The 22,332-nt window shown below is 42.2% G+C and overlaps 1 protein-coding gene across 5 annotated transcripts in view; it reads left to right on the top strand.

Moving 5' to 3' along the window:
• The window catches only part of LOC5579075 (ETS-like protein pointed), a 412,535-nt gene that overhangs the window by 284,886 nt on the left and 105,317 nt on the right, over positions 1–22,332 (top strand). For all 5 annotated transcript variants that reach the window (XM_021838386.1, XM_021838388.1, XM_021838387.1 and 2 more), the window contains 3 exons: positions 5,884–6,000; positions 11,517–11,720; positions 20,003–20,320. In XM_021838386.1, the coding sequence (XP_021694078.1) occupies positions 5,884–6,000; positions 11,517–11,720; positions 20,003–20,320 (639 nt within the window). The remainder of the gene's footprint in view (positions 1–5,883; positions 6,001–11,516; positions 11,721–20,002; positions 20,321–22,332) is intronic.

The raw sequence follows: 22,332 nt of genomic DNA, 5'->3' as shown, positions 1-22,332 counted from the left end.
CGTTTCTAAGTTATAATTTTTTGAAAATTGTTAAGGATTTTTTTCTTAGGCCCTTCTCAAAAGTAAGGCTAGAGTCAAAATGGCGAGCCGATGATGCAAAAAGGCATTTTTGGGCATAAAGAAAGCATGTGCAAAATTTCATCCAAATCAAAAAATACAAAAGTAAACCGACATTCGAATTCAAATGGAACCGCTCAATATAAACTTTGACACTTTTGATCATGTTTGACGTTCACTTTGTCGACACAAGTGCCACAGGGCTTTTAGTTTTAACACTGGGGTTGCTCCTATAGGCCTTTTCATGTGACAGATCCGTCTATGCTTTTGTTTACATCGGTGGAGGACCGGTGCTAACACGGGCCTGTCATTTTCATAGAAGAACTGTCAAAGTGCTTCCCGATCAGCTGATTTAAGACGTCATGTGAATAGGCCTATCTGACATTTCGAAAGGGACACGGAAAACAAAATATACCCAAAATTTGAGTTTAAACCAAAAGGTGTATCAAAATCTCAAAAACCGTAAAAAATGTTTTTGGACTTAAACCAACGAAAATCATTTGAAAATTTAGTGAACATGTGTTTTTGGCCTAAACATAAGCGTTTGGTAGTACAAATGGGACAGGGCTTTAGGACCCTATTGGAATCAGGTCTGCTAGATAGCTTTATTTCTAGAAAAAAGAATCTCTACGTCAATTATACCTACCTCATTTTTCCAGATCTGTCTCTAGTCAATGATATGTGCAATCTCCAATGGTTTTCGTGCCTTTCGGGGTACTCGATCCTATTGTTACCCCTTGGGGTAATTTGTGGAGAACTCCCTCTGGGGGATATTTAAGCCAATCTTTTCTCATAAGAATCTACAAATGGATTCTGAACAGAATGTGGATATAGTTCAATTTGAATCAGGTTCTGCCAGATCGGAAAGCATAATTTTGAAGGATTGTTTGGTGTCGAGGATTCTGCTGAATATTTTACCAAGAGTATGTCAGCCCTTTAAATATAAAGCCATAAAAATCTTAAGTTGCTGGTTTATTGGAACTCGTAACATGATTATGTCAGAATCTTCTCACATAATTCTGTCGGGATTCTGAACAGGATTCCATCGGAAACTAAAGCAGAAAGCTGAAATCGATTCTCTAGACATTTTGAAGAGCATTTTTTTCATCCTGATCAAGCATCTCTTATGAGTCTGATTTTTCCAAAACATAAAGAGAGGGTTCTGTTTTGAAACCAGAACAAGCATACTGCATACTGAATTTTAATTCTGCTTTTTTCATCGGAAGGCTGAGTAGCGTTCTATCGGGAAAATATTGCATTTGAAGCCTGAGTAGCATTCTGATGCGATGCTGAGCAGAAATGTCTGAATTCATCGGAAGATTCTGGCAAAACTTCTAGTAGTACTATATTGGAGTCTGCCAAAATGAATGTCAAAGTGTCTGTGCAAGTCCTGTACAAAATACGGTTGGAATTCTCAACATAATTCTGTTGGTATCTCAAAGAATCCGGAATTACCCTTGAGGGTAACAGTGTAGCTCATCGTATTACCCCAGGGGGTAATTTTTAGTTTTTTTTTATGATTTGGCACATTTTTCGTGCCAAACAGTGTTATTTTACATCAAAATTAGCGTGACGTAAAGGCTTCCTGGAACATCCGCTCATGGGAGTTGGTTTGTACTAAAATCTGCCTGGGAGATTTCTGATTTACAACATATTTAAGATTTGTGTGATGGATAGGAAAATACAGGGGTAATTCTTGCATTTACTAAGACGATCACAGTCTGAAAGTCGATGGCAAAACGAATTTAATGAAAAGAAAATATTTTAAACTTTGAGATTGATAAACAATCCCTCTCGAAATTTTATTTTTGACTGTGTGAAAATCATCCCTGTGGGTAACACTTCGGAATAGTCCGAGTAGTTTGACGGAAAGTGTCAACATTTGTAAGGATTTTTCGTAACCGTTGTGTGTTTTTGAAATGAAACCATCGAGATATGAAACCCATGGTAGTCTCTCAGGAGTGAGGAATGAGGAGGACTTAGAAATGAGGAATGAGAAGTGATGAATGAGAACTGAGGAGTGAGGAATTTAGAATGATAAATGAGGAGTGAGGAATTAGGAATGAGAAGTTAGAAGTGAGGAATTAGGAGTGAAGGAGTGAAGGAGTGAGTGAGTGAGGAATGAGGAGTAAGGAATGAGGAATGAGAAATGAAATATATAGAATGAGGAATTAGGAATAAGAAATAAGGAATGAGAAATGAGTGATGGTGAATGAGGAGTGAGGAATGAAGTTTGAATAGTGAGGAGTGAGGCATGTGGTGTGAAGAATGAGGAATGAGTGAGGAATAAGGAGTGCCAAATAAAGAATGAGGAACGCGGAATGAGTGAGGAAAGAGGATTGAGTAATAAGTAGTGGGGATTGAAGAATGAGAAGCGAAGTGTGAAGAGTGAGGAATGATGAATAACGAATGAGGCGTGAAGAATGAGGAATGCGGAGGAAGATGTGATTTCTAAAAAGTTAGGAGTGTGGATTAAAGAATGAGGAATGAAGAGTGAGGAGCAAGGAACGAGGAACGAGCAATGGAGAGTTAGAAGTGAAGAATGAGAAATAAAAAAAAGGGGGAGTGAGGAATGAGGAGTGCATAATGAGGAGTTAGAATTGAGGAATGAGGAATGAGAAGTGAGGGATTAGAAGTGAAGTATGAGAAATGAGGGGTAAGAAAAAAGGAATGAGAAATGATAGATTAAGCATGAGGAATGAGAAGTAAGAAATGAAGAATGAAAAATGAGAGATGACGAATGAGGAATGGTGATTGAGGAGAAAGAATATGAATGTGGAATGAGGAGTTAGGAATGAGGTTTGAAGAGTGAGAAGTGAGGAATGATGAGTATGGAATGAGGAGTGAGGAATGAGGGGTGAGGTGTGAAGAGTGAGGAGGGAGGAATGAAGAATGAGTGAGGAATAAGAAGTGACGACTGAGGAATGAGGAGAGACTATTCAGGAGTGAGATGTGAAAAGGCCGAATGAGGACTGAGGAATAACGAAGGAAACGTGAGGAATGATGACTGAGCAATAATGTTTGAAGAGTGAGAAGTGTGGAGTTATGAATGAGGAATAAGGAGTAAAGAATGAGAAATAAGGAGTGAGGAGCGAAGAACAAGAAATTAGGAATGAAGAGTGAGGAATGAGAAGTGAGAAATGAGTGTATAGTGAGGAATGAGGAGTTAGAAGTGAGCAATGAGGAATAAGAAGTAAGGTGTGAAGAGTGAGGAGTGAGGAACGAGAAATGATGAGTGAGGAATCAGGAATGAGGAGTGTGGAATGAGGAATTAGGAGTGAGGAGTGAGGAATAACGATGATGAAGATGATGATAATGTTGAAACAAGACGTTCTAACATTTTTGGAATAAATCAAGCGTGTACTAGAATAAGGGCGTAATTCGTTTGATCTTCATCAATCCTCTCTTCTATGAATAAAAGTGACAAGATGCAAGTTAGTTAACATTTTTTCACTTCAGACCGCTTGCCAGCGATGCAATCTTGCGTCTTGAGGTTAAAAATGCTGACAAATTCGCATCTTGTCACTTTTATTCCTAGAAGAGAGGATCGATGAAGAGAAATCGATCATGCAACTTACGCCCTTATTTTATCACACGCTTGATATGTATGTTATTTTTAGTATGAAAGAACTTAAGGACAACAAGGGATGAATGAAAGATAATAGAAAAAACGATATTTTTTTTCGGACGCGAAAAAACATGGGCAACAATAAGCCGCCTTGGCTGCTGAAGAGAATAACCGAAAATGTACCCCTGGGGGTAATTTCTGTTATTTCCTTATGCTAGAAATCAGATAGTCTCGGATTTCCACTCAAACAAGTTTGTTCGTTAGAAATATGAAATTCAGAAGAATCATTTTTTAATGTTCCTTCCTTCTAAAATTCCCCTTGGGGCTGCAGAAAGGAAAAACCGAAATGTCCCCCTGGGGGTAATTTCTGTAATTCTCTTATTCTATAAATCAAATAGGCTAAGACTTCTCATCAAACAAGTGTCCTTCAATATTGTTCGTTAGAAACATGGAATTCAATAGAATCTTTGCTAAATTTTCATACATGCCAAAACCCCCTCTTGGGGGTATTTTCACATTATTTATTTTGAGAAGCTTTTTTCTAAATTTTACTAAAAAAGTTTGCCAACCCCTGGCGTCAAGGGTTTTGAAGTGTGTTGCTCTGGAAGCCGAACACGACGATGATGATGGTGATGATGATGAGTGGAAAAATAATACTCTTGTTCGGACGCGAAGAAACATGAGCGATAATAAACCGCCTCGGCTGCTGAATACTACATCATCATCATCCTCATCTTCGTCAGGGCTCTCCAGCATCCAGCCTGATGAAGAAGAATAAGCTCGAAGCGCTCTTTCTGCTGATGCTGAGCCTGTTAATAACTGGAAAAGTAGATAGCGATGCCCCTGTGTCTGTCCGATTTGTACGCGCTTATACTCTGTTGAATGAAAGACGACGACGACGATATGATGATGGAAGCGACTTCCAAACGACTGAAGGAAAGAAGATGATCTCTGAGATGCTCTAAGAAGGACAGTGGCGTGTCGAGGTGGGAGTTATATGTCAAAATCCAGTATCAAAAGCTCGATTTTTGTATAATTTGACAGTTGATTGATAAGATCGACTGTCAATCTTATCGATCAAATGTCAAACTATGCAAGAATGACGTCAAATCGTTCGATCCCTACCAGAAATCTAGCTTGGTCATATAATAGGTGCTGCATTGTTCACCTCTAAATCAACTACTTAAATTTGACATTTGTCGTCATCGAAGAAGGCGACGAAAACTTCGAACGACGCCTCTGTGCTTGAGAACGAATCGCCCTGAGAAGGAACTTAGCAAGCCGCGACGACGACGACGATGACGACGACGCACTGATCCGAGGGGAAACTTCCGGACCTGCCGTTAACCTGCCTCCACCAGAAAATCGTATTATGATTTACAAGGTTTTAATTTTTATTGCCCATTACCGGTCGCTTCTTGAGAGCAGTGCAAGAGCAGCAAGAGCGATTCGGTTTCGCGGTTCGGTCGAAACTGAAACCTGACAGACTTGCGGGCTGAATGCCCTAGTAAAAAATATTATTAATTATTAATAATATTAATCAATAGATTTTATTGTAACATTTATCGCGGTTTACTCAAATTTGGGTTCAAAGAACTTATTCTTTGAGTAGTCTGATTTTTCCGTGTAAAACTCCGATAATCGAATAGGCCCTTCCATGTGACAGGTCCGTGATTGCATTTGTTTATATCGGGGCTGTCATTTCCATAGAAGAACTGTCAAAGTGCTTCATGATCAGCTGATTTGAAACGTGAAAAGTCCTTTGAGACAGACATTTCGATCTGTTTTTTTATCGTTCCGCTGTGGAACAGCTTCGAACCGAAAACCGAAAAGGGCACATTCAATTTTGTAAACATATCGAACATGGGGTTCTAAAGCAAACGATTGAAAATAGGGTTATAATTCAGAAAGGGATACAACAAAAAATAGGTTCAACTATTAAATTATTCGTAAAAGTTTTATTCGGGCGCCGGCGTCGAAACGATGATGATGGAACGTGCGAAACTTAACCTCCAATTTTAATGCGTGTCTTTCGGTTTCCTCGAAAACGATATTCGGATTGGCTTGTTTCCGGGGAGAGCAAATGGTCCATGAAATCCGATAGTGTTACAGTTCTGGAGTTTGGCGGCGGCACACGCCAAACGCATTTGAAATTTGAATTAGTACGTAAAACTCACCTAGTGATGATCGTCGTAGTCGCACTTTTCAACGGGTCGTAAAATAATTTCCGTTCCGTTTCTTCTGTTCTCTATTTACAGATGTTCCGACGCAGATGCCACCGTTGACGCCGGGAACGAACAAGAAGCTGACCGAAGTCCTGTACGCCTCGTTTGCCTCCTGGGAGAAGGTGGTCCACTCCTGCCGAATCACCAAAGGTATGTATTGTGGTGTACAGGATCTGGATTATAAAAAAATATAATACAATGATTCTTCCCGTGCATGCCCACTTAGCAAAATAAGAGTATGATAATTGTTTCAGTGTCATAGAATTGTGAACGCACAAGCCTATTAACGAAGAGCTTTGCGTTTGACGTATGCGGCTAGCAAAAGCTCATGATCGGTTCTCGTTCGGGTCGGTTTGAATATGACGCGATCACGAGCACTGCCTTTGCTGGTATTGACGAAGGCGAGAATGGAAAACGTGTTGCGTTCAATGAAAGGCTGTGATACATTCACAAATACCACGATGCATCGCGGTACATGATGAAAGCGAAGAATGCAAGAGGATGATTTGATGATGGGTGTAAAAGAGATAGAATCGGCTAGGATGGGAGATGATGCATCGGAAATTGAAGCTTCAGTTCGTTAACGGATTTTGCAGCGAACGCATGCCGTGTGTGTTCGTTGAAGTTTTTCTCGCGGAACTGATTCAGCTACCCTTGTGTTATGAGTAAATGAAACGGTTTTTTATTCAAAATCCTCCTATATCTCTGTTAGAAAACCTCTTGGATTACTTATAGAAATCCTTTTGGATTTTCGCTTGAAATCCTCTTGGATTTTTGCTTGAAATCCTCTTGGATTTTTGCTCGAAATCCTCTTGGATTACTGTACGAAATCCTCTTGGATTTCTACTCGAAATCCTCTTTGATTTTCGCTCGAAATCTTCTTGGATTTTTACTCGAAATCTTCTTGGATTTCTACCCGAAATTCTCCTGGATTTCTACTCGAAATCCTCTTGGATTTTTGTTCGAAATTTTTTTGGATTTCTGCTGTTCGAAATCCTCTTTGATTTCTGCTCTTGGATTACTGCATGAAATCCTCTTGGATTTCTGTTAGAAATTCTCTTTAATTTCTGTTCGAAATTCTCTTGGATTTCTGCTTAAAATCTTCTTGGATTTCTTCTCAAAATCCTCTTAGATTTTCGCTCGAAATCCTCTTGGATTTCTGCTCGAAAAACTCTTGGATTTCTGCTCGAAATCCTCTTGGATTTCTGCTCGAAATCCTCTTGGATTTCTGTTCGAAATCCTCTTGGATTTCTGTTCGAAATCCTCTTGGAATTTTGTTCGAAATCCTCTTGGATTTCTGATTCGAATCCTCTTGGATTTCTATTTGAAATCCTCTTTGATTTTTTCTTGAAATCCTCTTGGATTTCTACTCAAAATTCTTTTGGATTTCTGTACGAAATTCTTTTGGATTTCTGCTGGAAATCCTCTTGGATTTCTGCTTAAAATATTCTTGGATTTCTTCTCAAAATCCTCTTGGATTTTCGCTCGAAATCCTCTTGGATTTCTGCTCGAAATCCTCTTGGATTTCTGCTCGAAATCCTCTTGGATTTCTGTTCGAAATCCTCTTGGATTTCTGTTCGAAATCCTCTTGGAATTTTGTTCGAAATCCTCTTGGATTTCTGCTCGAAATCCTCTTGGATTTCAGCTCGAAATCCTCTTGGATTTCTGTTCCAAATCCTCTTGGATTTATGCTCGAAATCCTCTTGGATTTCTGTTCGAAATCCTCTTGGAATTTTGTTCGAAATCCTCTTGGATTTCTGATTCGAATCCTCTTGGATTTCTATTTGAAATCCTCTTTGATTTTTTCTTGAAATCCTCTTGGATTTCTACTCAAAATTCTTTTGGATTTCTGTTCGAAATCCTCTAGGATTTCTGCTTGAAATCCTGTAGGATTTCTACTCGAAATCTGATGGAATTTCTGATCGAAATCATTTTGGATTTCTGCTCGATATCCTCTTGGATTTCTGTTCGAAATCCTCTTGGATTGCTGTTCGAAATCCTCTTGGATTGCTGTTCGAAATCCTCTTGGATTTCTGTTCGAAATCCTCTTGGATTTCTGTTCGAAATCCTCTTGGATTTCTGTTCGAAATCCTCTTGGATTTCTGTTCGAAATCCTCTTGGATTTCTGCTCGAAATACTCTTTGATTTCTGCTCGAAATCCTCTTGGATTTTCGCTCGAAATCCTCTTGGATTTCTGCTCGAAATCCTCTTGGATTTCTGCTCGAAATCCTCTTGGATTTCTGTTCGACATACTCTTGGAATTTTGTTCGAAATCCTCTTGAATTTCTGCTTGATTTTCACTTGGATTTCTCCTCGAAATCCACTTGGATTTCTGCTCGAAATCCTCTTTGATTTCAGCTTGAATTCCTCTTAAATTTCTGTTCGAAATCCTCTTGCATTTCTTTTTGAAATCCTCTTGGATTTCTGCTCGAAATCCTCTTGGATTTCGGCTCAAAATCCACTTGGATTTCTGCTCGAAATCCTCTTGGATTTCTGCTCGAAATCCTCTTGGATTTCTGCTCGAAATCGTCTTGGATTTCTGCTCAAAATCCTCTTGGATTTCTGCTCGAAATCCTCTTGGATTTCTGCTCGAAATCCTCTTGGATTTCTGCTCGAAATCCTCTTGGATTTCTGCTCGAAATCCTCTTGGATTTCTGCTCGAGATCCTCTTGGATTTCTTTTTGAGATCCTCTTGGATTTCTGTTCGAAATCACCTGGGATTTCTTTTCGAAATCCACTTGGTTTTGAGTTCCAAATCCTCTTGGATTTCTGTTCGAAATCCTCTTGGAATTATGTTCGAAATCTTCTTGGATTTCTGCTCGAATTCGTCTTGAATTTCTGCTTGAAATCCTTTTGGCTTTCTGCTCAAAATCCTCTTGGATTTCTGCTCGAAATCCACTTGTCTGCTCGAAATCCTCTTGGATTTCTGCTTAAAATCTTCTTGGATTTTTGTAGGAGTTCCTTTGTATGTTCCTCGGGTAGTTCAAGTAGGAGTTCCTCCCGATGTTCCTGTTCTCTTGGATATCTGCTCGAAATCTTCTTGGCTTTCTGCTCGAAAAAAACCGTTAGATTTTTGCCAGGAATAGTTTTGAATTGCGGTTCAAAATCTTCTTGATTTTTTCCTCGAATTCCTCCGGAAATTACCCTTGAAGCTCCGCTGGCAGTTCCGCTAGGAGTTCCTCTGGAAGTTCATTTTGACCTTACTCTAGAAGTTTCTCCGGAAGGTCCTCAGGAAGTTCCTCTGGACATTCTCCCGTAAATTCCCTCAGGATGGCTTTTGAAAGATCTTCTACAATTTCCTCAAAAAAATCCTCTAGATGCTCCTCCAAATGTGGAGTTCATCCAGAAGCTCATGTGGGAAAATTTCCGGATGTTCCTGCAGTATTTCTGCCGGAGGTAGCTGAGATAGTTTCACTGGAAGTTCCTCGTAAAGCTCCTGTATGAGTTCGTTCCTGTTGGAGCTCATCCGAAAGTTCCTGTAGAAGTTCCTACGGAAGCTCCTAAGTAAGATTCTTTCAGGAGTTCCTCTGATATTTCCTGTAAGAGTTCCTGTAGAAGTTACGGTAGGAGTTCCTCTTGAAATTCCTGTATAAGATCCTCCTGAAGTTCCAGTAGGAGGAACCTCTAGAAATTCCTAGAGGTATTCCTTCAGAAGTTCCTGTAGAATTTCCTGTAAGAGTTCCTCCAGAAGTTACTGTAGAAGTTACTGAAGAAGCTCCTTTGGAAGTTATCTGTAGGAGTTCTCCTCCGCAAGCACCTGTAGGAGTTTTCCTCCGGAAGCTCCTGTAGGAGTTCCTCCGAAAGTTCCTGCAGGAGTTCCTCTGCAAGTACCTGTAGGAGTTCCTCCTCTGCTGAAGGAGCTCCTGTGAGAGTTCCTCCGGAAGCTCCTGTAGGAGTCCCTCCGGAAGCTCCTGTAGGAGCCCCTCCGAAAGCTCCTGTAAGAACTCCTTCGGAAGTTCCGTTAGGAGTCCCTCTGGAAGTTCCCGTAGGAGATCCTCTAGAAGTTTCTGTAGGAGTTCCTCTGGATATTCCTGTTGGAGCTCCTCTGGAAGTTGCGGTAGGAATTACTCCGCAAGCTCCTGGAGGAGTTCCTCCAGAAGTTCGTCCGAAAATTCCTATAAGAGATCCTGAAAGAGTTCCTTCAGAAGTTACTGTAGAAGTTCTTGAAGTTACTATAGAAGCTTCTGAACTTGTTGTAGAAGTTCCTCCAGAAGTTCATCCCGAAGTTCCTGTAAGAGTTCCTCCAGAAGTTACTGTAGTAGATCCTGAAGTTACTTTAGAAATTCCTTAGGTTGGTGTAGGAGTTCTTCTAGAAGCTACTGTAGTAATTTCTCCGAAAGTTCCTGTAAGAGTTCCTTTGCATGCTCCTCGGGTAGTTCCTGTAGGAGTTCCTCCCGAAGTTTCGCCAGAAGTTACTGTAGAAATTTCTGTAGGAGTTCCTCCAGAAGTTCCTGTACGAATCTCCCGCAGACCTTCCTGTGGTAATTTCCAGAACTCCAGATTCATCTTTCAACTGGATGACAGCTGATCAGAGCAAAAAAAAAAACAGATCAAAAATGAAAACAAACATGCAGGATAGCATTTCTGTCAAATACCCGCAGGTTTGCTGCAAAATTTCATATTCGAGCAGTTTGTATCATGACATTCAAAATGTCACGTTCAGAAGGTGATATTGGAGCTGTCAAAAATGTATGGAAATATCCCGTTCCAGGAACATGTCCTGTTCCAATATCACGAAACTCGCTTGTATCATGATACAGCATCGTAGTCTGAACATAGCCTACTTTGACCTGACCGTATCAACCGCTGAGGGATTTCTAATGCGTTCGAAGGTCTTGGGAGCAAAGATGCGAATCGCACTCCGAAAGAACCTTGACTCTTGCCGGAGTCGCTCCTCTGCCTTATAAACACCGTTTTTTGATGAGTGTTGTGTTGTAAAGACACACTCGGAGGGATATCTCCCAGCTACGATCAAAGTTTACCTTGGCAGTGTTGCGCTGGCCTCCGACGACTGTATGCAAAGCAGTGCGCCCATTCCGTAGCAATTCGTCAGTTGTTCGTATAGTGTTATTTTTCGCACCGATGTTAATCATTTTGCGTCGTTCGTTCCTACTGAAATCTGTTTTTTTTTTTTTGTAGGAGATGTTGGCACCCAACGAGATTGGAAGATTCCGGGGCGAATCATTCGACCTTGTCGCACTTCTCCAAAGCAAAACAGAAAAAAATAACGCCGCAGATTACGCGACTGCTGGCGATGGTGGTGGGAAAAAACATCCCGCAGAAACCAACAAACGTCACTTTTCAATGTCAAGATAATTGATTTCCATTGTTTTTCGTTGCGCCGTCTGGGAAGAAAATGCGTCTTTTTAGCGTGTTTTTTTGGTTGCGTCGCTGCAGTTGCCGTGGCAACCAACTCATCGCATCGCAGTAGGCCACCACAGTGGCATTGGGAGGGATGCGTCACTTTGTAATTATTAAACTTTTACGAGCCTTTGTGTCTGACCAGCCTGCTGCGTCTGTGCGAATCTCTTAGTTGATGTATGAACTTGAAAACCGACTAAATCGCATCGTAATAAGATCGTTTATAGCACCGAAAGAAGAGGGGTGTTTGACTGCTGTCATTGAAACTGGCATTCGAATCACGGATTTTTTTCCTTCAATTTCAGATCCACGACAATGGACCCCGGAACATGTGATCATCTGGCTGAACTGGTCCATAAAGGAGTTCTCGCTGGAGAGTGTCAACAAGGAGCCGTTCCTCAAGATGAGTGGCCGGGACATTATCGGGTTGGGCCGGGAAGGCTTCCTGGCCATCGCGCCGCCCTTCACCGGTGACATCCTATGGGAACATCTGGAAATTCTGCAGAAAGGTAAGTCGATTTAGGGTTACCGTGTTCTACATTGTATCGGAGTTGTCAAAGCAAACGTCAGTGTGACGTGACCGACGCTAATTCAATCAATGCGTTGTTTCTCACAACAGTCAATTATCCAATTTCGATGTGTAATGCCCCTTTCGGGGAGTAGAGGGACGCCCTCCCATCATCCATTCAATTCCATTCCGGGTTAAACGACGAACAACAAACAAATCTGGCCTACTTCGATTGAACTGTGCACCATCGGATCGAAGCAATCCCAACGTTTGTGTTACCAATCCAATTGACCCAAACGACGGCGATGGTTACTGCGATGATGACGACGAGGGGTGTCCAAATTGAATCAGCTCCGACTCCGACAATAACCCATCTCTCAATTGCTTGTATTCTCGTCAGCGGAGGGGAGGAGGGGGAAAGGGCGTGCATGCCAGCGAGTAGACATCAGGGTGACATGACCCTTCACTGATTTGATTATTTATTTTCATTGTTCCTATTAGTGGCAGTGTGCTTGCTTGCTCGCGGCCCTTAATGCCTTCCAGCAACGGGGGGTTCATCTTCCATCCATCTACTTGCTAGGTTGACATCTTCGGAGACGGACAATGGCGGCGGTGCGAGGGATAGGACAGTGCAAAAAAAACACTAGGGGAATGGGTTCCCACTTTTTTCCCATCGTGTGAAGCCATCGTGTAACGCGAACAAAAGCGATGCGTGGAGATGTTTTTAATGGACTCGGAGTTTGATCTAGAGATAGCTAGGCGTCCCATGTGCAGGGCGAAGAGGTTTTGATCTTTACGTTTTTGTAATTGAATAATAAAGGCATTTTTATTAGAAGCGCGCCCTGTTGCTATGCAATTGCGTTGCGGGTTGCTTTGATATTGATGGAATGACATCTAACGCTGTCAGTTGCTGACGTTTGACGTTCCGAAAAAAATGACATTTCAATCGAAGTTTTCCATTCACCGAGCGCCTCGTCCAATTACAATTGCACGATTTTTCCCTCCTCGATTAGCATCGCGTAATGTTCCCCGTTGTTTGTCCGTATGTCAATTGTGTGCAAAAAAAAAAGAGAGAATCATCATTTTGCAATCCTGGTAATTACAGAGTGCTCATAAAACCGCCTCGGAACCAATAAAAACCGACCGACCGATCTCCGAGTCCTGATAGTAGGGCTTCACTTGCCTAAACAGATGTTCGGACAGTAGTAAGCAAACAAACCTTAATTACCCCCCGGTTGGGCGCTGGAATTAGCATTTGAAAAGGGCCAGTGAACAACAAACAACAAACGAGTAGGCTTTTGCTGCGATGCCATGGCAACGTCGATTCGTCGATTTGATGAGCAAAAACGCACACGCATACTTGTTTCGAATCGTGATCACAGCAACACGTGTTTCAGAGAAGTTCTGAACCATTATCATATGACATACAACTTGCGGTGCGAATGACCCCGCATTTGGACCAATTTAGGACCGAGCGCTGCTCAAGTGTCCACTCAATTTGTGACGAAGAAAACCACAAAAGGACTCACGGGCGGCAGCCTCCAATGTATTAATGGATGTGAACGTTATTGAATCATGACGACGCGTGAGTGGTTTTCGGGCGACCCGCATCTGGTTTTTGCCCGCAATCTCGTGGCGGTCATGTGACGACGTTGTACCTACTTGACAACGGTTGAAATCGTTTGAAGGTTGTGGATTTTGATGAGGTCATTGATTTGTTGATTTGGTTGAGGAGTGACGAGAATGAAATTTCCATATATAATTGTACAATTCTATTCAAAATTTCACAAGATTTATACTGAAATTTGACGAGATCCCCATTGTTTTAGAATTTTGTTGAATATCTGATGAACATATTCAAATCTATACAAATAAATATGGAATGGTTTTTGTATGTCACGAGTTGGCTTGAGAAACAAATGGTTTGAACCATTATTTTACTACTGTTGTCCTCAAAGGTTCCGACGTGTATGTGTAGAATAATGCTTGTGAGAATTCACCGAGAAATTTGGGGTAATTTTGGATAAAAAAACTAAAACTAAAAGATGCGTGCATTCCAGAATCTTTCACAGAAACTTTTTTCTGATTCTGATATAAAATACTGTTGCATTCTGATTTTTCTGATTCTGATATAAAATACTTTCAGATTCTGGACTAGAATTCAGTCGGATTCTGGACACGAAGCCTGTCGGATTTTGGACAAGGATCTTGTCAGATTCTGAAAAAAAAAACCCTGTCGACATCTGAATAAAATTTCTGGATAAGAACCCTGTCGGATTCTGAGCAAGAATCCTGTGGTAATCTAGACAAGAATCCTGTCGGATTCTGGACGAGAATTCTGTCGGATTCTGGACAAAAATCCTGTCGGTTTCTGTACAAGAATCCTGTCGGATTCTGGACAAGAATCCTGTCGGATTCTGGACTGGAATCCTGTCGGACTCTGGACAAGAATCCTGTCGGATTCTGGACAATAATCATGAACAAAAATCCTGTCAGTTTCTGGACAAGGATCCGGTCGAATTGTGAACAAAAATCTTGTCGGGTTCTGGATAAGAATCCTGTCGGATTCTGGACAAAATCCTGTTGGATTCTGGACAAGAATCCTACCGGATTCTGGACATGAATCCTGTCAGATTCTGGACAAGAATCCTGTCGGATTTTGAACAAAAATCCAGTCGAATTCTGAAGAAGAGTACCGTCGGATTCTGTAGAAGAATCCTGTCGGATTCTGGACAAGAATCCTGTCGTATTTTGTACAATAATTCTGTTGGATTTCTGGACAAGAATTCTGTCGGATTCTGGACATGAATTTTGTCGGATTCTGGACAAGAATTATGTTGTATTGTGGACAAGAATTCTGTTGGATTGTAGATAAGAACCCTGTCGGATTCTGGACAAGAATCCGGTCGGATTGTGGACAAGAATCTTCGGATTCTGGACAAGAATCCTGTCGGATTCTGGTCAAAATTTCTGTCGGATTCTGGACAAGAACCCTGTCGGATTCTGATTCTAGACAAGAATCCTGTCGTATTCTGGACAAGAATCCTGTTGGATGCTGGACAAGAATTCTGTCGGATTCTGGACAAGAATTCTTTCAAATTCTGGACAAGAATCCCGTCGAATTCTGGACAAAAATCCTGTCGAATTCTGGACAAGAACCCTGTCGGATTCTGGACCAGAATCCTGTCGAAATCTATACAAGAATCCAGTCGGATTCTGGACAAGAATCCTGTCGTGTTCAGAATCCGACATCTGGACAACAATCCTGTCGGAATCTGGACAAGAATCATGTCGGATTCTGGAGAAGAATTCTGTCGGATTCTGGACAAAAGTCCTGTCGGATTCTGGACTAGAATCCTGTCAGATTCTGGACAAGGATCCTGTCGGATTCTGGACAAGGATCCTGTCGGATTCTGGTCAAAATTTCTGTCGGATTCTGGACAAGAATTTTGTCGGATTCTGGACAAGATTTCTTTCAAATTCTGGACAAGAATCCCGTCGAATTCTGGACAAGAATCCTGTCGGATTCTGGACCAGAATCCTGTCGTGTTCAGAATCCGACATCTGAAAAACAATCCTGTCGGAATCTGGACAAGAATCATGTCGGATTCTGGACAAGAATTCTTTCGAATTCTGGACAAGAATCCCGTCGAATTCTGGACAAGAACCCTGTCGGATTCTGGACCAGAATCCTGTCGAAATCTATACAAGAATCCAGTCGGATTCTGGACAAGAATCCTGTCGTGTTCAGAATCCGACATCTGGACAACAATCCTGTCGGAATCTGGACAAGAATCATGTCGGATTCTGGACAAAAGTCCTGTCGGATTCTGGACTAGAATCCTGTCAGATTCTGGACAAGGATCCTGTCGGATTCTGGACAAGGATCCTGTCGGATTCTGGTCAAAATTTCTGTCGGATTCTGGACAAGAATTTTGTCGGATTCTGGACAAGATTTCTTTCAAATTCTGGACAAGAATCCCGTCGAATTCTGGACAAGAATCCTGTCGGATTCTGGACCAGAATCCTGTCGGATTCTAGACAAGAGTCCAGTCGGATTCTGGACAAGAATCCTGTCGTGTTCAGAATCCGACATCTGGACAACAATCCTATCGGAATCTGGACAAGAATCATGTCGGATTCTGGAGAAGAATACTGTCGGATTCTGGACAAGAATCCTGTCGTATTCTGGACAAGAATTCTGTTGGATGCTGGACAAGAATTCTGTCGGATTCTGGACAAGAATTCTGTCGGATTCTGGACAAGAATTCTATCAAATTCTGGACAAGAATCCCGTCGAATTCTGGACAAGAATCCTGTCGGATTCTGGACCAGAATCCTGTCGGATTCTAGACAAGAGTCCAGTCGGATTCTGGACAAGAATCCTGTCGTGTTCAGAATCCGACATCTGGACAACATTCCTGTCGGAATCTAGACAAGAATCATGTCGGATTCTGGAGAAGAATTCTGTCGGATTCTGGACAAAAATCCTGTCGGATGCTGGACAAAAATCCTGTCAAATTCTGGACAAGGATCCTGACGGATTCTGGTCAAAATTTCTGTCGGATTCTGGACAAGAATGCTGTCGGATTCTGGACAAGATTCTTGTTGGATTCTGGACAAGAATCTTGTTGGATTCTGGATAAGTATGCTGTCGGACTCAGAACAAGAATCCTGTCAGGTTCTGGACAAGATTCCTGTCGGATTCTGGAAAAGATTCCTGTCGGATTCTGGACAATAATCCTGTCTGATTCTGGACAAAATCCTGTCGGATTCAGGACAAGCATCCTGTCATATTCTGGATAAGAATCCTATCGGATTCTGGACAAGAATTCTGTCGTATGCTGGACAAGAATTCTGTCGAATTCTGGACAACAGTTCTGTCGGATTCTGGACAAGAATTCTGTCGGATCCTGAATAAGAATACTGTCGGATTCTGGACAAGAATTCTGTCAGATTTTGGACAAGAACCCTGTTGGATCCTGAACAAGAATCCTGTCGGATTCTGGACAAGAATCCTGTCGGATTCTGGACAACAGTTCTGTCGGATTCTGGACAAGAATTCGGTCGGATCCTGAATAAGAATACTGTCGGATTCTGGACAAGAATTCTGTCGGATTCTGGACAAAAATCTTGTCGGATCCTGAACAAGAATCCTGTCGGATTTTGGACAACAGTTCTGTCGGATTCTGGACAAGAATTCTGTCGGATCCTGAATAAGAATACTGTCGGATTCTGGACAAGAATTCTGTCAGATTTTGGACAAGAACCCTGTTGGATCCTGAACAAGAATCCTGTCGGATTCTGGACAAGAATTCTGTCGGATCCTGAACAAGAATACTGTCGGATTTTGGACAAGAATTCTGTCGGATTTTGGAAAAGAATCTTGTCGGATCCTGAATAAGAATACTGTCGGATTTTGGACAAGAATTCTGTCGGATTTTGGAAAAGAATCTTGTCGGATCCTGAATAAGAATACTGTCGGATTCTGGACAACAGTTCTGTCGGATTCTGGACAAGAATTCTGTCGGATCCTGAATAAGAATACTGTCGGATTCTGGACAAGAATTCTGTCAGATTTTGGACAAGAACCCTGTTGGATCCTGAACAAGAATCCTGTCGGATTCTGGACAAGAATTCTGTCGGATTCTGGACAAGAATTCTGTCGGATCCTGAACAAGAATACTGTCGGATTTTGGACAAGAATTCTGTCGGATTTTGGAAAAGAATCTTGTCGGATCCTGAATAAGAATACTGTCGGATTTTGGACAAGAATTCTGTCGGATTTTGGAAAAGAATTCTGTCGGATCCTGAATAAGAATACTGTCGGATTCTGGACAACAGTTCTGTCGGATCCTGAACAAGAATTCTGTCGGATTCTGGACAAGAATTCTGTCGGATTCTGGACAAGAATCTTGTCGGATCCTGAATAAGAATACTGTCGGATTTTGGACAAGAATTCTGTCGGATTTTGGAAAAGAATCTTGTCGGATCCTGAATAAGAATACTGTCGGATTTTGGACAACAGTTCTGTCGGATCCTGAATAAGAATTCTGTCGGATTTTGGACAAGAATCTTGTCGGATCCTGAATAAGAATACTGTCGGATTTTGGACAAGAAATCTGTCGGATTTTGGACAAGAATTCTGTCGGATTCTGGACAAGAATCCTGTCGGATTCTGGACAACAGTTCTGTCGGATTCTGGACAAGAATTCGGTCGGATCCTGAATAAGAATACTGTCGGATTCTGGACAAGAATTCTGTCGGATTCTGGACAAAAATCTTGTCGGATCCTGAACAAGAATCCTGTCGGATTTTGGACAACAGTTCTGTCGGATCCTGGACAAGAATTCTGTCGGATTCTGGACAAGAATCTTGTCGGATCCTGAATAAGAATACTGTCGGATTTTGGACAAGAATTCTGTCGGATTTTGGAAAAGAATTCTGTCGGATTCTGGACAAGGATCCTGTCGGATTATGGTCAAAATTTCTGTCGGATTCTGGACAAGATTCTTGTTGGATTCTAGACAAGATTCCTGTCGGATTCTGGAAAAGATTCCTGTCGGATTCTGGACAATAATCCTGTCGGATTCTGGACAAGAATCCTGTAGGATTATGGATAAGGATCCTGTCGGATTTTGGGGCAGAAATCTGTCGGATTCTGAACAAGAATCCTGTCTGATTCTGGACAAAATCCTGTCGGATCCAGGACAAGCATCCTGTCAGATTCTGGACAAGAATCCTGTCGGATTCTGGACAAGAATTCTGTCGTATGCTGGACAAGAATTCTGTCAAATTCTGGACAAGAATTCTGTCGAATCCTGAACAAGAATACTGTCGGATTCTAGGTTAAAATCCTGTTGGATTCTGGACAAGAATCTTGTCGGATCCTGATCAAGAATCCTGTCGGATTCTGGACAATAGTTCTGTTGGATTCTGGACAAGAATTCTGTCGGATCCTGAATAAGAATACTGTCGGATTCTGGACAAGAATTCTGTCGGATTTTGGACACGAATCCTGTTGGATCCTGAAAAAGAATCCTGTCGGATTCTGGAGAACAGTTCTGTCGGATTCTGGACAAGAATTCTGTCGGATTCTGGACAAGAATCTTGTCGGATCCTGAATAAGAATACTGTCGGATTTCGGACAAGATTTCTGTCGGATTTTGGACAAGAATTCCGTCGGATTCTGGACAAGAATCCCGTCAGATTCTGGACAAGAATCCTGTTGGATTCTGGACAAGAATCCTGTCGGATTCTGGACAAGAATCCTGTCGGATTCTGAATGAAAATCTTGCCGGATTCTGGGTAAGAATTCTGACAGATTCAGGACAAGAATCCTGTCAGACTCTAGACAAGAACTCTGTCGGATTCTGGACAAGAATTCTGTCAGATTCTGGACAAGAATCCTTTCGGATTTTGGACAAGAATCCTGTCGGATTCCAGATAAGAATCGTGTTGGATTCTGGATAAGAATCCTGTTGGATTCTGGACAAGAATCCTGTTTGATTCTGGACAACAATCCTGTTGGATTTTGAACAAGGATCCGGTCAGATTCTGGACAAGAATTCTGTCGGATTCTGGACTTCTGTTACAAAATATGGTAATGATGATGGATTAAAGTTCTTCAAACTCGGTCGACTAACTTGGAAGGTCAATTTCGATTTTATAGTCTACTAATTACAGCACAAGCCTGTACAGAAATCGTCACGTTGCTTTCAAATTATCAAGGTATTTAAAAACTTTTTTCTCCTTCAGCAAGGTAGGAATGTTGAAATTCGAAGATTATCTTCTTCCAAATATCCCCACGGATCATAAAGCGCAATGAACGAACAATCTTCCAATCAACCCGGACCCGTTGACCAAACCCAGTAGTTTCTCAGTAAAGTAAGAATCCCGAATCAGCGCTGATTAGAGCAGAGGGCGAACCCCTTTTTATGTTGAACCCGAACCGAAAACTCCTCGACGAATCATTCACAAAAACTTGAATGACTTCGATCGGTTGGTGCCCATCAGAGGGGAGACGGGGTAATTGAATCATTCCGCTGCGCTTCCTTCATCGTCAACAACAACAACAAAAAAGCGAGGGCCACTCGATCCAATTTGGGATGATTTCTGACGTTTGCTTTGACAACCCGTTTAGCTAGGAGAGTGTGGGGCGACGCGGGAGGAAATCAAATCAATGCCTACTGTGCTGGATGGGGATGTGAGCGGTGCTCACATCGTTATTATTTGAGTTATTTTCCTCGATTAAATCAAATTTCGTCTTGTTTGTTCTGGCAGATTGTGAGAAAGCGTTGCTGGACAGCAGTGGCGGCGGAGGATCGCTAGCGGCTGCCATCGTCACTGCCAGTGCACTGTATGGGAATGGTGGCGGCAGTGGTGCCGGAGGAAATGGCGGTGACAGTGGCTCGACGGGAGGGGCCAGCAGTGGCGTCAGCGAACTCAGCGAGTACAACAGTGCCCTCCAGCGGTTAAGTACCCAACAGCACCAGCAGGAGCAACAGTTTAGTGGCAATTCGACGTCTACGAGCGGTGGGAACGGAGGAGGAGGCGGCGGCGGCAGCAGCAGTGCTGCCAGCAATTCCAATAATAGCAGTGGTAAGTACTTTTATAAATGTTACTCTCCGATATCGGAATCCCCAGTTCAGAATGAATGGGAGCGGCTTCGACGGGCGGGCAAAATATCACCATATAATTACGGCGCGATAGTTACATAAAGTGGCGAAGGTTCATAGACGTGGCGGGAACCGTATAATTTCGATATATTAACTAAAACAAAACGAAATCAAAATCCGTTTCGTTTCGCTGGGGCATACGTGTGATCTGTGAGTGTGTGTCTAGCTGGGCATGAATGTTTCGTAACATTTTAGCTTGGGGTCGGTATCTTCCGAACGGGTCACTAGTCGCTTTTAGTGGGAGAAAGAGCCTTTTTCTTGGAGCGCCCTGTAATAAAGGAATCGGCGGGCGGCGGTGGTGGCGGCGGCTCGGTCGGAAGGGGGAGGCACACGCTATTAGATCGTTTGCCGCGGCCGCGGCCGCCGCTTGCTCTGAGAGGTATCAATTTTAGAGCCATACGCGATGCTTTCGGGGTCTAAATATATTGGTTTTAGGTGTTCCTACCTTAGAATTAAGTATCGTGCGCCGGACGGCGTTTTAAGATCTTGGTCAAGGGTCATTCGCACACGATCACACGCGCAGTAGGCCTCGCGGCGAAAAAAGTGCGTGCGTTATATCAGATTGTAGCAGTTGACACCACACGGCCTACTGTGTTGCTACGAGTGCGATGCAATTCAGAAGTTTAAACTTTGGTTCGGACCCTTCGAATTCACATTATTGTTTGCCAGTCGAGGTCGACGAAGATTCACGGTCGAGTTGGCTTGGAAACAAAGGCATCCACACTCGCACACAATCCAACCAATTTTCAACGTTCAGAAGAAAGAAAAATAGCCATTTCGAGACTATTTTGTTTTCGATTTCGGGAAAAAAGGGTGTAATCGACCTCCCTCGCCTCAGCAGCACAGGCGAGCACACACACTTTGCGTTAGATTCGAAAACCCGATAATGATCGCGTTCATGGGCGTAGTCAGAGGGGGTCCGAAAGACAAGAATTTTACGAATCTTTATTTGGTCTTTGGTGCTAAGTTTCATGAAAAAGTTTAAAATAAAGTGTCAAACTTGTCATTTTGTGAGAAATCTGTGGTTTTTCGCCCCTCCTATAATAAAAATTCTGGCTACGCCCATGCTCACATTTATGTGTGCGGTTGTTCTGCTCGGTCTGTTCATTCAGAAAACAACGCTAACAGCGAACAAAATGCTGAATGAGAATCACTTGATTGCCTATACCTACTGCTCCGGGTTGCCTGGTTACCTGCCTTACCTCCCTCCCCCAACTCTGTTTGCTGCGATCGAATGGAAATCAATTTTCGGCGGTTCGATCGAGACGAGGGGGCGCACGATGACATGGCAAAACCCGCAGCCTACTATTATGCGTCTATGGGTAGATTTTTGTTTTCGCATTCGGTTATTGACGAACCACGCCGGGCAGAAAAGCAAAAAAAAAAAACGCGCGAGGTTAGGGTTCAGGTGAAACGCGACGCGTCGCGTCGCATCGCTAGGGTTGTCACAAAATCTCAATTAATCGATTAGTTGGTAATCGATTACAGTCCAAGAATGCCGATTATGGATAACGATTAATCGAGTAGTATTTTTCGATTAATCGAATTAATCGACATTTTTTCTGTAAATATGAGTTCTTACTGCTATAAGGTACACCGGAGTAAGCTAAAACGGGTGAGGCAAAATCAAATACTAAGTTTTAAAAACATGATGACAATAAGTGCAGGCTTTTCGTTCCTTAAAGTTTGTTTCATTTGTCAGTACAATGTTTCTGTAGTAAAATTTTACATTATTACGAAATTTTACTTTTCATGTAACCCCAGTCATTTCATGTAACTGGCCGAAATTTGATTGAAACAGTTTTGAGAATTGCTCCCAATAGATAAATCATTGTAAACACGGATCGACGTGCACGATGAAATTCTTCTAAAATTTAATAGAACTAATCTAATTTTCGAAGCATAAAGCCGAGGTTCATGCCTCAGTAAAATGTT

Source organism: Aedes aegypti, chromosome 1 (assembly GCF_002204515.2).
Source record: "Aedes aegypti strain LVP_AGWG chromosome 1, AaegL5.0 Primary Assembly, whole genome shotgun sequence".
In the NCBI taxonomy this organism is placed as follows: Eukaryota; Metazoa; Arthropoda; class Insecta; order Diptera; family Culicidae; genus Aedes; species Aedes aegypti.
The sequence above is the reverse complement of the archived record's forward strand: the minus strand, read 5'-3'. Positions and strand labels throughout refer to the sequence as shown.